Genomic DNA, 16,359 nt, shown 5'->3' on the forward strand with positions numbered 1-16,359 from the left:
CTGGAAGTGTAACGAAGACCTGAAGAACAGAGGGCTCCAAAGGAAAGCCAGTGTGTAGCATTAGCAAATCTCCCTGAACACCCCGAGCTGAGCACCTAGACACCTTCAGTTTTCAGCCTGGCGGTGCACATGTATTTTCCCCACACCTACCTGTCTTCCCTCCTGTCTGCCTGCATCTGTATTCAACATGTACTCATCAAATTGGGCTCTTTCATATTTTTCTCACCTTAAAAGTGTATCTTTTCCTCTGTCTCCCTTCATTTACTTTAAAGCGAAAACCTTTATAAAACTGCGGAAAGCTACAGCAGTGTGATAGGGTGTCCACGTCATGACATTTGTGATATGTCCTCAGAAAGACCAAATGAAGCAACACTTCTATGCCTTTTCCACAAGGGAAGAGGATTCATCGCCCTTCGCCTCATCTCACAGAAGGGTGGATATTCAAAGGGAAAGGGCTAACACGGTCTAAAATCACAGACTGATTTAGACAGACTTGGTTTCTACCCTGCTGCTTACTAGCTGTAATCCTTGAGAGTTCCAGAAAAGATCCTTCTACTATAAAACAGGAAAATCAGACCCCTCAGAACGGAAAAGAATACATACGCATGTCAATGTGCTGTGTGGCGTGTGTATGTGCTCGGCAAGCAGAAGACAACATCCAATCCTAAATTATATAAATTGACTTTAGGAATCCCCCAAATCGCCATTTCTCTAGTTTTAATCTAAGACAGCACAAAAGATTTAATAGTGGAAGTCTTTTCAGTAGTTTTCAAAGATACTTAAGATATAATATTAATAACTATTGATAATTAAAACACAGGCTCTATTGGCCCACCTCTTACCTGGCAGCTACAAAGGCTCCGATAATCATTGCAAATACAGTCATCTTAATACCCCAAGAGAAAGTCTTCCTGCAAAATAATTTAAAATATACAAACATGTGACTTTATCCATGTAGACTCATTTTACATCAGTGACAAAACAAAGGGAACGTTTTTTCAAAAAAGACAAATACAATCACATTCACATTCTGAGTATTTCCAAGAAACTAGGTATTTAAAAGATGGGACAAAACTCTTTTGTTATAGAAAAAACTATACCCAGTTCTCTCTTATTCTTACCATTTGCTCATTGTCACTGAGTTGGGATTTTTATGTCAAAGTTTTTTTTTTTTTTGGATTTTCGAGACAGGGTTTCTCCGTAGCTTTTTTGGTTCCTGTCCTGGAACTAGCTCTTGTAGACCAGGCTGGCCTCAAACTCACAGAGATCCGCCTGCCTCTGCCTCCCGAGTGCTAGGATTAAAGGCGTGCGCCACCACTGCCCGACTATGTCAAAGTTTTTTAAGTAGAAAGATGTCACACACATTTGCAGTAAAAGTAGCCAAGACATGAACATTACTTAAAACCTATACCTAGGATTCGAACTTGGCTTTACCCAATGGCAGCAGCAGACACAAGAATTCTAGACAGCATGTCCCATGTTTGGGAGTTTTCTAACTGCGGTCTGTTACCTTTCCAACTACATTAATTCCATAGCAAGGTAATGAGCCTGTTTAAGTTCTCAAGACTTAAAGTAGCCAGATGGTGGTGCACGCCTTTAATCCCAGCACTCAGGAGGCCGAGTTAGGCAGATCTCTGTGAGTTCGAGGAATATATGGGGCTGGAGAGATGGCTTAGGAGTTAAAATTCCTAGCACCCACATCAGGCTACTCACAACTGCCTATAACTTCAGCTCTGGGGAACACTCAACACTTCCACCTGGCCTCCCACAACCACACACAGGAGTGTACACACACACACACACACGGAAATAACAGTATCAGTCCCGGGAACAAGGACAAAGTATTACAAATACAGCTTACTTGAGTAGAGCTCCCTCAGCGAACATTGTAAACAGAATGGAGAACCGTCTCAGAACTGTAAACATGGGCAAGCTGCAGAAGAAAAGCAAACAGGTAAAATAAGGCTTACAAGAGTGCAACTGTAAATCACAATTCTACGAATCGGTAGTTCTAAACGACTCTAATCTCTTTCTGACTGTATGCAAGTTCCCTGCTGATTAACCTTATTTGCCTGGAGAAATACTTTTTTTTATTTAAAAGCCTTTAAAACATGAACTACAAAATGGTAAAACCAGGCATCTATTATCACAGGCTAATAACACAGGCTTTCAAGTTTCACTCTGATAATTATGTAAATAGCCCGACTCCAGGCACATTAGTCTTTAATATTTCTTTCTGTTTATTTGTTTCTTTTTCACTGAACTAACTTCCCTTCTTGCTCTCAGATCACTAAGAAAATGTCTATGAAAACCATACTATTTGTACGGATGTTCCTCTGAATTCCTAGAGCAGTGTGCTTGCATTAATCAAACATGCAGCCTCTTACAATATAAGAATTTCTGACAATATCTCACTCTAAAATGCTTTCTGCTTGTCTGCCATTTAAAGGCAGAGTGTGACTGCATGGATGGATGACAATGGGTTTTTTTTAAAAAAAAAAAAGCAAATTTTATATAAGCAACACCCTGCTGTAGGCCTGTATTTCTTTCTAAGTCGGTAATGAGATGGAAAAGGATTCCCTTCCCATGACAAATTTGACTTTGTAGGAACTCTCCCCAGAGATATTCTGGTCATTTTGTCTCAGGGTTCTTGGTTTAAAAAAAGCAAAAAGGAGAATACAAAACTTCTTAGGCACTGATCCTCCTAGATCTCCATACTGTTTCTGTGCTAAGATTTTACTTCTGAATTTACACACATACGTGTGGGAATGTGCATGCCAGTGAAGGTGTTTGAAGAGGTGAGCAGAGAGGGGTGGATCTCATGAGGGCTGCTTGGTAAATGCTGGGAACTGAACCTGGGTCCTCTGGAGGAGTCGCCAGTGTTCCCAACCACTGAGCCATCTCTCCAGCCCCCCTCCATACTGTGTATAATCATTTAAGTCAGGGCTCCATTCAGTTCACGTAAAACTATTTCCCCTGGTGTATTTTAACACACACACACCACCGCAAAGTCAGAAGCCAAGAGCAAGGAGGTAAGGGGGGGGGGGATGTGCAGCATTGTCCCGTGGAGCAGAGCTATTGCTTCTTTTAAAAAGTGAACGGCTCTTTTCCGGTTACACAGTCACAGTTGACCTAGTAATCATGTTTATGTCAAGATTTCATCTGACTTTAGCCACCTCGTGCGAAAAGGAAACCTGTGGAAATTCTTATGTCCATCGTCTGATTTGCTGTGTGTAATACACCTAAAATGCACAGTGTTTATGAACTGTGTTATAGAAGTGAAATCCTAAACCACACATGAGGGCAGCATGCTGGAGGCAGAGACAAGAGGAGGACCACAAGTTCAAGGCCAGTCAGTGTTTCATGGTGTGTGCCAGGTCATCCATGGCTACAGAGTAAGAGCCTATCTGGAAAATAAATATATAATAAAATCCTGTAAGTCTGGCATAAATCCTTGTCCATGGCAATTCTGCAAAAATAAGAAAATCTACTGCACTACTGACAACATTTGAGCACTTCTAACACAAAAGTGAGAAGGCAAACAAAACAAAATTTGTTCAACAGCTCTGAAACAAAAACTTTGGATTCAAACTTCATCATTTGATGGAGGAGGCTTCCTGGTGTTTGTGCAGTCTCCCCCCAACAATCACGACACATTCATAGGACACTGGTGTTTAACTTTAAGATTATCTTATTTTAACCCCACTAGAAAAAATAAAGTTAGCCATACTTCAGTTTCTTTGTGCTGAACAGTCCCGTGATTTGGTTCCCAAAATATAGTAGAGGTAGTGGAAACGTCTGGAAAAGTGAAAAGGGTAACAAATCTCAATAATAAAGGCAGTGACAACAAAAATCCTTTCAAACAGACCGGTTCTGTTTATATAGTTAAATTCTTTCCACTTGAAACACGATTAGGTCTCATACACAGTGCTGACCCCCACGAAACACCCAAACAACATCAACTACCCTTTGATACACAACACTGCCCACAGACGGGAGAGGGAGATGGCAGGAAGAAAGGACACAGAAATATAAACATGACCGACCACGTGAGGCAGAAACATCACTTGCTCCAAAATATGACAGTGTATGCGTCTGAGACTCCAGTGTTCAGGGAACGAGAGAGAGAATTTAGGTTTCACACGGAGTCTCGCAGAAGCATAAGGAAGGGTACAAAAACACCCCTCCTCCAAGGGAAAAAAAGTAATAATAAGAGCATCGTGGCTAAAGTGGACAGATCAAAACAGAAGGCTTTTCCAAAAATCTTCGTTCTCATGAGAGGGTAGCACTGGTCCAGCATACACGGTTACCTATGTTCTTTAGCTCAGCTAGATGCACTCGTGGACCGGGGTTGGGGCTAGTTTTTTTAAAGATGCAAGGCGCTGATTTTTTTCCCCTCCATTTAAGCCACAGAATGGCTCCTTTTTATAAAATAAAGTATTCCTTCTTTCTCCCTTTTACCTTTCGAGGTACATTTCTGTCAAAGTCGGGAAACTTCACTACCCTGAGTGCCTTTCCCACCCAGAGAACGGCTACCGTGGCCACCATCTGCAAACAGAGAACACACACAGATGCACTGTTCTGCATATAAAGACGCACAGAGAAGTTCTGACAACACAGACCACGGAATGCCCAAGATTCCAACTAACCTGGCCAAGTCCAACACATAGCGAGGACGGAAATCTACAAAAAGGGTAAAGAAAAAAAAAGGGGGGGGGTTAAAAAAAAACGGCCAGAAAGCCCCTCAAGGCACAGTGAATTCAACTTTCACACTGACAACCTTAAAACACATTTTGATTCAACCCACACCAATGTCTGCCCTTCATCCAAATTAAAATAAAAAAAAAAAGATTTTGTAGCCTAGGGCGGCCACTTGTCTCATCTTGTCCCGTTTTACAATTTCCCTTGGCTTCCTGCAACGGATTTTTCCAGAAAGTTAAGGCAGAGATCTCGTCAACGGTTTTAAATCTTTTAAGTAAAATCTAGGGGAACACACACACATACACACAAACTTCTGCCCCGGAGTCTCAGTGACAGTGGCGACGGCGGGCGCGTGGGCGTGCGGCCGCGCTGGTCCCCAGACTGTCAGCCGCGCGGGTCGCCCGTCCTTGGACACCGACCTCGCTGTGCCCCCCCCCCCCGCCCCCTGCCCGCCGCCGCGGAGGAGGAGCGCGGCCGAGGGCATCCTCGGCTGGGCTCGAACCCCCGTCCCCGTCCGCCCGTCCGCCCGGCGCGCCTCAGTCGCCGCCCGCCAGCCCGGCCACCTGTAGTTGGTAAGCACGCTCTTGTTGACCACCACGATGAGGAAGGAGCTCACGCCGTAGAAGCCGGCGGCCAGCAGCTTCAGGAACACCGTCAGCGTTTCGGCCGGCGCCATCCCCAGCTCCTCCTCATCTCTGTGTGTGGAGGATTTCGCGGGGGCTTCTCCTTTAACCGGAGCATGCTGACGTCTGTGAACTTCCGCCATGGCGGCGGCGGCGGCGGCAGCGGCGGCGGCGGCGCGGGCCTGCGAGCTCTCGGGCCGGCTGGGCGGCGGGGGGTCTGGGCCCTGGCGGTGCGCAGGAGCGCGGGCCTGGCGGTGCGGGGCGCGGAGGAGCGCGGGCCTGGCGGTGCGGGACGCCGAGGAGCGCGGGCCTCGGGAGCGGGCCTGGCCCAGGATGCGGGGCGGGAACCCTGAGCGTGGAGCCCCCTCGGTGCGGGCCTAGCGTGGCGGCGGAGGTGCCCGGGGAAGCCGGCGGCTCGCGGCAGGGCTGCGCGGGTTGTGCTGGCCACAGCTCCCCGCACTGCCGCCGCCCGTCCCCGCCCAGGGGTTGGGACACTGGGGTTCACACCCTTGGGGACTTTGCCCTGGCATGATACCTCCCGGGGTCAGGGAAGGGCCGCGCCTGGCTCAGCGGGGCTGGTGCTGGATGGGAGCGGGAGACCGGGCAGGGGCTCCGGGAGCAGCTGGGACACCACTCGGGGGACCACTGTACCCGGGGCGGCGGAGCACAGTGCTGCGCCTGCGCACGACTGAACGCTGGGTCCCCCTGCGGGGAGCAAGCGGTTGTGCGGGAGGCGAGGCTGCTTGCAGGCCCGGAGGTCTCTCCCCTTCTCTTAACATGAGAAGTGATGCCCATTGCATCCTCACCTATTTTGAATGCGCTTTTTGGTCTCTCCTGCAGGCGGTCGAAGTTCACAAAAAATATCAAATGTGGTTCAACAGTAAACAAAGATTTCATTCCACAAAACCTGAGACTTCCCTCACACTTCCGACACTTTCTGCAAAACCTGAGACGACTCACACAGAAACCTTCTTTTCTGTTGTTGTTTGTTTGTGTGAGTTGATAAAGCCAAAATAGGCGTGGGTGGGTGGAAGGGGAAGTGTTGCAATAAGCCACTCGTGGACCCGTAAAAAAAAAAAAGTGAAAGGTGCTTGGAGCCTAAAAGGTTTGCTCCCCCATTGGAGGACTCTTTAAATCATCCCCTGTGCTCTTGGACCATTAGATGATCCCTCTGCTCCTTCCTCTCACTGTTTCCCTAAACCCCCTACAGTTTTCTTCGCAGGGTGCCATCACAGAACCCAAGAATACCAGTTTAAGCAAGGAAATTACTTGACTACATTTAGTAATTAGAAAGAAAAAATTTAAATTATCTCCCCAAATTCTCTATCATTTCAAGTTTTTTTCTTTTCTTTTTTTCTTTCTTTTCCTTCTTATTTTCCTTCTTATTTTCTTTCTTTCTTTCTTTCTTTCTTTCTTTCTTTCTTTCTTTCTTTCTTTCTTTCTTTTTAAACTGTGGTTTAAAACAACAGTTAATCATCTTACTCCTTGGGTGTGCAACCATCACCACACACCCTCCCTGGAATAGTCGCCATCTCATATGGAAACTCGTCTGGTAACTGATCATTGCTCATTCTCCACCCTCCCCCTCAAAACCAAGTAACCTGCATTTTGCTCTCAGTCTCTATGGATTTGACTATTTATGCAACCTCATATATTTTCCCTTTCATGACTGGCTCATGCCAGTTACATAATATGTTCAAGGTGTATCCACACTGTAATGTCTATCAGAACTGGAAAAGCTGGCAGCCAGCATGGTGTTCTTAACTCTTGGCAGCAGTTTCTGCCCACACCTCCAGAGGCGCCGCTTTCCCCCTTTCCTGAGCTGTGGCTCACGCCTCTCTTTCTTCACTTCCGTTTTTAACGCCGCTAGCTTGTCTCCTGGAATATTACTTTTCCTTCTGTATTTGGGCAAAACGTTACCTGTTCTCTGGGTGTTCCATCACGTCTTTCCTCTCGCTCTGTGCCCTTCCCATCCCATAGACGGCTTTTAGAAGATGTCTTACTCTGCCCATGCGACACCATAATGTATTACCTGGGCCTGGGCCCTTTACAGAGAACAAACGTTCCTGACGGTTTTGGAGGATAAGAAATCCAAAATCAAAGCACTAACCCGCCAGCTGTATCTGTTAAGCTGAACTCTCTGGTTCTAAGATGGTGCCTTCTTCGCAGGTCAGTCACCTAAGGTGAAAAGCACTGATCACAGAGACAGAAGGACAAAGACCAGTGAAAGCTATTGTCTAAGGCATGACTGCTCTCCTGGGGGCAGAACCTTCCTGACCTAATCTTCTAACAGCCTGACTTCCTGATTCAGTTATATTGGCGGTTGTTTCCATATACTGCAATTACTCAAAATGAAAATAAATCTAAAAGTATGGAGCTAGGCAGCAGTGTCTTCCTCTGTCTAATCGTATTTACAAAAATCAACAAATACTTACGAAGGTCTCTCACAGGCCATGGTCTGACCTGGGTTTTCTCACTACTGCTAATGACTAAGGTGCAATGGGCCTTCAGTGAAAGGCCATGGTGTCCAGGGAGTGAGACAGTCTCCCTTGGTGTTCAGGGAGGTACAGTGTGGCCATAGTCAGGGAAGCTTTCTCTCCTATAGCATGTGTAATTCGAATATGGGGGATTTTAATGATTCATACCTGTTTTTTAACTTCAGTATTTAATTACAGAAGCACATATGGGGATTTGTACATTTGGTATAGTTATCTCTCAATGCTGAAATGTGTAAAGAAGTTCGATGGGATTGCAAAGGTTACGTTGAGTCCGTTCATTGAGACACGAATCTGCTCTGTTTCCAAAGATCAGTTTGTGGTTTGATAAATTTTAGACCTTTCTGGGTTGAATTACTGCCAGAAAAATCTATGTAATTATTGCTATTTAAAATTTATTTCTACTTATGCGTATGCATGTGTTTGGATGAGCACGTGTATGCAGACACCCATGGAGCTGGAGTTACAAGTAGCTGCGAGCCCCCTGATGTGAGTTCTGGAAGCCATAATCCAGTCCTCTGCAAAAGCAACAAGTATTCTTAACAGATGGGCCATCTCCCCAGCCCCAGATCTCTGTAGTTAAATCACTTTTTAAAATGAAAACATTGCTGTCAGCCATGCTGTTTCTCCATCAAAGAAAACCAATTCCATATTTTCTAAGTGTAACTCACGTGTTTTCCCCACACTTCCTCCTTTCCTTGACTCTTCCTATATTTAGGTCTCTTTTGTTAAAAATTTATTTATTCTTTTATATGCATTGTGCTTGGCTGCGTGTATGTCTGCACACCGTGTGCATGCCTGGTGTCCTGGGAGGCCAGAGAAGGGATCCCTTGGGACTGGAGTTACAGAGGGTTGTGAGCCACTATATGGGTTCTGGAAATCAGCACCAAGTGCTGCTAAGCCTGAGGCATCTCTCTCCAGTCCCTTTTTAGGCCTGTTTTTCATGGTCACATCTCTCTTACCAGTTTCTGGTTTTGCTGTGAGCTCATGTCAGTGACCTTCTGGAACAGCCTACCTTAAAGTCACGAAACAAACTTCATATAGATTTGCTATTTGAACAATGCTTTTAAAATTGAGAGTGTCAACAAGCACAGGAAAGGTGTGGCTCTTCTGTGTGGTGCTTTGCCCTTGTCTGGCTAGGCTGGAAGGAGTGAGCTTAATGACTCCCGATGGGGATCTGGAGTAGGCAGGGTAAAACCTCCTATCAGCAGGAAATCATTGGCTGGGAGGGTGTGTCACGAAGTCCATGGGTTCCCTAACCTGCTTGTGACTCTGTGAATGCTTGGTCCAGGTCTGTCCAGCACATCCTCTGAGCCCATAGGCTGAACAGTACTGGTAATAAAGCAGATACCAATTCGAGCCCCTAAATGCAGATAGCTCGTGCCTGAAAAATCTCTGTCCTTATTCTGATTTTAAATTTAAGGATCATACAAAAGTGTAGTATTTGGGCCAAATGAACTTATGTCTAGAGTAATGTTGACACAGTGTTGCACCAGAACCTACCCTTGCGTACTACTTGTCTGAGTGCCCCCCTTTATTTTATTCTTGCCAGCTTATTGCTGTAGTTGTAGATGTATATGTGTATTGCCCCACCTGCCCCACCTCTTCTTCTTAGCAGAGAAAATTCACAATAAAGGTTTTCTTCAGAGTGACTTAGGCAGTAAATAGGATTTACAGTAAATATTGTCCTCCAGGCTTTAAGGATACCCAAGTTTAATTCTCCCCTTTGTTACTGAAATAAAAAACGCTCCTGTTCCTATCACACCTGCAGCCGATCTGGGCACCTGACTCCAGGAGAAAACCGAGCTGCTGCTGGTCTGTAAATATCTGAAAGGCCTCCAGGCAGAAGAGAGGCGTGAAAAACTGAACAAAGCAGAAACAAAACATTGCCAAGGCTTAGAAAAGAGAGTTGTGTCCTTTCCATGGAGTAAATAGACTACCGGATTAAGGTTGCACCCATGAAACCAGTAGGAATGTGCACCTCCTACTGGTATTCAGGGGAGTTTAGCTTGTAGAAAACTAGTGATAATGCAAAAGAAATTCACTTATAGAGACACTGGTTTTCCTGGGTAGAAAACATAACTTCAGAGTGTCACCTTATAGCCTTACAGGGTCTTTCTTCTCTGACTTGTGTTAACATGTTCAGTTCAGTGTTCTTTGGACTATATAAGTCAGTGTTTGTATTCTCTTTCAAACTAATTCCAACCTCTCTCTTTATTCAAAGGTGGGTTAAATAAAACTGATAGAATAATTTTGTTTTTTCCTCTATCTATCTATCTATCTATCTATCTATCTATCTATCTATCTATCTATCTATCTATCTATTTATATAGTGGTTTGCCTACATGTATGCCTGAATGCCAGAAGAGGGCACCAGATCTCATTATAGATGGCCATGAGCCACCATGCAGTTGCTGGGAATTGAACTCAGGACCTCTGAAAGAACAGTCAGTGCTCTTAACCTCTGAGTCATCTCTCCAGCCCTGTTTTTTCCTTTATCGAAAATAGATTTTTTTCATACAATATATTCTGATGACAGCTATCCCTCCCCCTACTCCTCCCACTTCCTCTGCACCTCCCTTTGTCATCCAGAGCCACACCCTTTCTGCCTTAGAAAACAAACAGGCATCTAAGGAGTAATACTAAGATAAAACAAAACAAATCAGAATAGGACAAAACAGAAGAAAAAGAGCCAAAGAAAAAGCACAAGAAACACATATAGATGCAGAGGCAACATTTACACACACAGGAATCCCATACAAACCCCAAACCTGAGACCGTACTATACATATAAAGGACCTATAAGGTTTTTGGTTTTTGTTTTGTTTTTGTTTGGTTTGTGTATGTGTGTGTGTTTAAAGCACTGACTCAACATTAGACAACAAGAACCACCAAAGATGCTTAGTTCGTTTTGTTGGCCATCTACTTCTGGGATATGGCCTGCCCTTGAGTGGTTTATTTCTCCTTCCTTTCTCTCCCCTCCCCTTCTACCCTCTCCCATGGTCCCCATGCTCCCAATGTACTCAGGAGATCTTGTCTTTTTCTACTTCCCATATACGTTATGTCCATGTATATCTCTTTAAGGGTCCTCATTGTTGTCTAGGTTCTCTGGGATTGCGAATTGTAGGCTGTTTGCTCCTTGCTTTATGCCTAAAAGCCATTTATGAATGAGTACATGTGATATTTTTCATTCTGGATCTGGGTTACCTCACTCAATATGATGTTTTCTAGATCCATCCATTTGCCTGCAAATTTCAAGATGTTGTGGGTTTTTTTTTTTGTAACCATGAAAGGTACCTCATTCTTTAGGATAAGGACATTTTCTTCAGTGATTTTGTTGAAAATATTTTCTTTGCCTTTGACCTGAGTTTCTTCTCCTTTCTCTATTCCATCAATTTCCTTAATGTGTATGTATTAATTTCCTATATAAGGACCTCTATTATACTCATAAGGACTATTTTGAAGTGCTTTTCTTGTGTTTCAGCTATGCTGCATTTCTCAGGGCCAGTTGAAGTAGGGCTGCTGAGCGCCAGTGGAGATGTATTGTCCTATTGTTTGTGTCTTTATGCTGGCATCTAGATATCTGTATTTGGGATGATTGTAATTCTAGGTGCTGATATTTGATCTTTTCTTTGTTGGTGGGAATTCCTTGCTTTCTGTTGCTCTCTCTGTTTCTTAGGAGAATGTGGTGGCTGTGTGTAGGGATAAGTCCTGCCCCTTAGGGGGCGTGTTCGCCTCGGGCTAATGTTTACCTATAAATCTAGCGAGCTTGCTCGCCGACCTCACCTCTGCTTTCCTGGTCTCCGCTGGAACAGTGGTTCTGTAAGTCTATTTCTCCATTAAAGCTATATATATATTTTTTTTACAATCTGTGTGCATTCGTTTACGCCGTTACAGCTGTGTGTTGCTTAGTATAGAATGCCTCTGAGATCCTGCCAGGCATGGCCACTGGGGGTTCTGGGTAGAATGTGTTTCTAGGTATTGGGGGCTGACACTTAGGAATGGGGATGAGCTGGAAGGGATTAGCAAAATAAGAAATGAGGAAAATTTTATCACCTTTTTTGTGCAATCATCATTTATGATATCTTACAGTTTGCATTATATGTATTTTATAAATGTCCTTAACAGGTTAATGTTTTAAAGACTTGCTCCCTAACTGGTGGAAGAGGTTGTAGAAACTTTATGAGATGAAGCCTATTTGGAAAAATTAGCAGAGAGATGGGTCCTTGGGACTTTATCTTATCCCAAACTTCTACTTTTGGTTTCTTTGCCACACACTCCTGCTCAACAGCATGAGGCCAGGTGACCATGAACAGGGTCCTTTGAAACCACATGCTGAAGTAAATTTTCCCCCCTTCAAACTGTTCTCTCAGTGTTGACTGAGATTTCTGTCCCACCTGGTCCCACAGCCATTCAGTCCCAAAGAAACACACAGAGGTCTACATTAATTATAAACTGGTTGGCCTATTAGCTCAGGCTTCTTAGTAACTCTTATGTCTTACATCTTAACCCATAATTCTTGTCTGTGTTAGTCACATGACTTGGCACCTTTTATCAGTGAGGTATTCTCATCTTGTTTCCTCTGTGTCTGGATTACGACTGCAAACTGACCTTTTCCTCTTCCCAGAATTCTCCTGTTCTCATCGCCCTGCCTCTACTTCCTGCCTGGTGGCCCCACCTATACTTCCTACCTGGCTACTGGCCAATCAACATTTTATTAAAACAATACAAGACCATTGTCCCACAGCAACCACCCCCCTTTTTTAAACAAGAACTCTGAATCTAATCTTTGTTTAGCTTTTTTTCAAGACTATTATCTATGTTGGGCACCAATTTGTTGTATGAGGCGCTTATTCATTTCCTTGCTGCCCAGACTCCCCAAATAACCACACAGAAACTGTATTAAGTTACTAGTTGGCTCATTAGCTTTAATTTCTTATTGGCTAGCTATTACATCTTAATTTAACCCATTTCCATTATTTTATATTCTATCATGAGGCTCATGGTCTACCACCAAGGTTCTAGCTGGCAGTTCATGTCTTTCCCCTCTAGTGCCTTCATGGCTTCTCTGACTCCACCTCCTTCCTCCCAGCATTCAGTTTAGTTTTCCCCACCTACCTCTGTTCTGCCCTGCTATAGGTACAAAGCAGTTTATTAATCAATGGTAATCACAGCATATAGAGGGGTATCCCACAACATCTCAGACATTATTAATACATGGCTAGTCAGGGCTATCCTTATCACTGCCTCCTATCCCAGGGATTTGTGCCCCCCCCCATTTTTAAGAGGCTGTTTCAATTCTTTGTCTTTTTTGTTTTTCTTAGGCCATGTTGGGCAATTGTATGAATTTGACATCCAGAAGACTGAAAACATAACCTGATCATTATTTTACACCTAAGCCAAGATCATGATGTGTCAAGATGGGATGTTATTTTCTTAGGTGGTTTAGGGAAACCTAGATCTCCTTGTCATAGTCCTTAGTGACCACAGGGGCGTAGGTGAATAAGATGAAGGTTTTGCCTACTGTTAGCTGGTGCTGCAGAAATGTTAGAAAAAGTGTAGACAAATTGGATTTAATTTAGCTTCTTTGACCATATGGTAACTTATGAATTTGGCAGCTCTCAGAGCCAGAAAGGGCTCAGGTAGTTTTACTTGGCACTGTGAGCAGTGGATTATTATAGGATGAAGACATGAGGTAGAGAGCCCACATGATTGGCTACAAGTAGGCATCTGACTTTGGGGGCCATGGTGTTGTGGGGCCTTTGCCTGATTTGGGTATGTTACTGTAAGTTGTATATTTGTGATTGCTTAAATTTGGCTGCTTATGACTGGCTAAAACTCGGACACATTGTATTTCCCAAGTAGGCTGTGGTTTATTTATATACTAAGCTAAAACTCGGACACATTGTATTTCCCAAGTAGGCTGTGGTTTATTTATATACTAAGCCAACCTATCATTTATTAGGTAGGAACTAAACTATGAAGAAAGCCTGAGGCTAACAGTCTCTTGCTTGTTTAATTAAAAGAAGTAAGCTGGGACTGGTGAGATAGTTGAGCAGGTAAAGTCTAGTCACACTACCCTACTTACCTGAGTCTGACCCCCCAGAAGGCAAGTTAAAGTGGGAAGAGATAATGGACCTCAGAAAGTTTCCTCTGATCTCTACACATGCTCCACAGCATGTATGTACCACCCAGGCACTCACGAACACACACACGTAATAGTAATAATATTAGCCATAATAATACATTTAAAATAAAGAAAAGAAATAGGCAAATAAGTCCATTGATGAGGTATCTGAAGGAAATTTTTCTTATAGGCTTAGTGTTCCCTTTAAGTTCTCCTGGGACTCAATGAGATCAGGATTTTTTTCTGTGGAAATGAATGCAGCTTCCATGAGAGTGACTCACAAACCACAGCACCAGCCATCCCGACACCAGCCAGCCCGTACCATCGCCTTCAATGCAGGCTGCGCTTGCAGGCCATGCTCAGATCTTAGAATGAGAATAAGAAGCCAACTCTGCCTGACATACCCTGCAGCTGTTGACTTAAAAGATGACAGATTTCAAATGAACATAGAAGAGAATGGGGCAGGATTTAAGTTCCACCTTCTCAGTACCCAGTGCTACCAGATAGGAAGCTTCTTTAACTGAGTTCTCTAGTGTTGCAAGGGAGAGGCCACTTGTTTGTCCCAGCCACCAGGCTAGCTTACACCTGAAATAACCACACAGAAACTGTATTCATTAAAACACTGCTTGGCCCATTAGCTCTAGTTTCTTATTGGCTAATTCTTAAATCTTAATTTAACCAATTTCTATTAATCTGTGTATCACCACATGCCAGGGGCTTACTGGGAAAGATTCAGCATGTCTGACTCTGGCAGCTCCATGGCAGCTCTCTGGCTCTGCTTTCTTCCTCCCAGAATTCAGTTCTGTCTTCTCCACCTAGCTAAGTTCTGCCCCTATCAGGCCAAGGCAGTTTCTTTGTTCATTAACCAATGAAAGAAGCACAAAGACAGAAGAACCTCCTACACCACTCGAGGAAATATGTTTGCATTTTTTGTTTTTGTTTTTTTGTAGCAAGTTTTCTTGTTGGACTATCTTTGAACCACCAGTCAGTAAATAATGTCTCTGAGACTTATTATTATGGAAGTTTGACCCTAAAGTCAAGGCTTTTTTCCAGCTAGCTTTTAATTTAATTAATTCATATTTTTTTCATCTATGTTCTGCCACATGTCTCAATTGCCTCTTCTTAGTACACCACACCCAACTTGCTCTGAGTCTTCTGTCAAAATCATGTGCCTAGATTCCTCCTCCCAGTTTTTCTCTTTCTACCTGGAAGTCCAGCCTATTTTTTCCTGCCAAGCTATTGGCCATTTAGCTCTTTATTAAACCAATCAGAAGGAGCCTTAGGCAGAGAGACACCTTTATAGTGTAACCAAATAACTTGCAACAATTTTTGAGCTCTGATCTTACTCTGTAGCCCAGGCTGGTTTTGAACTCATGATGATCCTGCCTTAGCCTACCAAGGGCTAGGATTAAAGGAGTACATCCACATACATGCAAAAATGTCATTCTTATGTTTAAGATCTTCTTTTTTTAGAGGACAGGGATGTTAGAAAGTCTCTTCTGACGTATTCTGGACTGGCCTTCTACTCACTATATGCATAGTGGTTTGGATAGGAGGTGCCTCCCTTAGTCTTGGGCATTTGAACATTTGCTCCACAGTCAGTGCCTTTGATTGAGGAGGCTTAAGCATTGTGACCTTGTTCCCCCTTATTGGGGCAAATATGTCACTGGGGATAGGCTTTAAGTAAAAAGCCTTGCCTGTTTCTAGTTTGCTCTCTCAGCTTAATGTTTGTAGTGGTTAAAAGTCTGAGTTCTTAGCTTCCTGTTCCTACCTCCATGCCTGCCACTTGCTGTCATGGCTTCTTGCCATGATGGACTCTTATTCCTCTGGAGCCATAAACCCAATTTAACTTTTCCATAACTTGTTCTTAGTTATTGTCCTTATTAGATATGTTTACCAACCATACATAAGCCAGGGTCACTGGGAAAGAGGAACTTCTATTGAGAAAATGCCTCCCTTAAGTTGCCCTCTTGGCAAGTCTATGGGGCCAGTTTTCTTGATTAATGAGTGATGTGGGAGGGCCCAGCCCATGGTGAATGGTGACATCCCTGGGCAGGTGGTCCTGGGTTGGGTAAGAAAGAAAGCTGAACAGGCCATTAGGAACAAGTCATGTCCCTCCATGGTTTCTGCTTCAGTTCCCATCTCCAGGTGCCTGCTTGAATTCCTGCCTTGACATCCCTTCATGGTAGACTACCACAATAAGCTGAAATAAACCCATTGTTTCCTTAGTTGCTTTTGGACGTGTGTCTTTATCAGCACTAGAAATTTAAGTAGGGTGAGCATGGTGTTTTCTCACAGCAACAGAAAACAAATATGGTTTTGAACTTATGCCAGGCTTTTTCTCCCTCAGTACTGATATTGAACCTAGGCCTTCTTCATGCTAGGTCAGAGATCTAGAATGAGTTACATGGTC

General features: G+C 43.8%; 1 protein-coding gene across 1 annotated transcript in view; it reads right to left on the minus strand.

The window, feature by feature from the left end:
- Positions 1-5,701, minus strand: part of Slc35d1 (solute carrier family 35 member D1) — a 40,970-nt gene extending 35,269 nt beyond the window's left edge. Inside the window, exons 1-6 of the mRNA XM_075945128.1 lie at positions 5,265-5,701; positions 4,650-4,683; positions 4,462-4,548; positions 3,731-3,798; positions 1,862-1,933; positions 843-911 (exon numbers count right to left, since the gene is read on the minus strand). Of these exons, the coding sequence (XP_075801243.1) occupies positions 843-911; positions 1,862-1,933; positions 3,731-3,798; positions 4,462-4,548; positions 4,650-4,683; positions 5,265-5,467 (533 nt within the window). The 5' untranslated portion in view covers positions 5,468-5,701. The remainder of the gene's footprint in view (positions 1-842; positions 912-1,861; positions 1,934-3,730; positions 3,799-4,461; positions 4,549-4,649; positions 4,684-5,264) is intronic.
- Between the last annotated feature and the right edge of the window lie 10,658 nt (positions 5,702-16,359).

Source organism: Microtus pennsylvanicus, chromosome 13 (genome assembly GCF_037038515.1).
Source record: "Microtus pennsylvanicus isolate mMicPen1 chromosome 13, mMicPen1.hap1, whole genome shotgun sequence".
Classification (NCBI taxonomy): Eukaryota; Metazoa; Chordata; class Mammalia; order Rodentia; family Cricetidae; genus Microtus; species Microtus pennsylvanicus.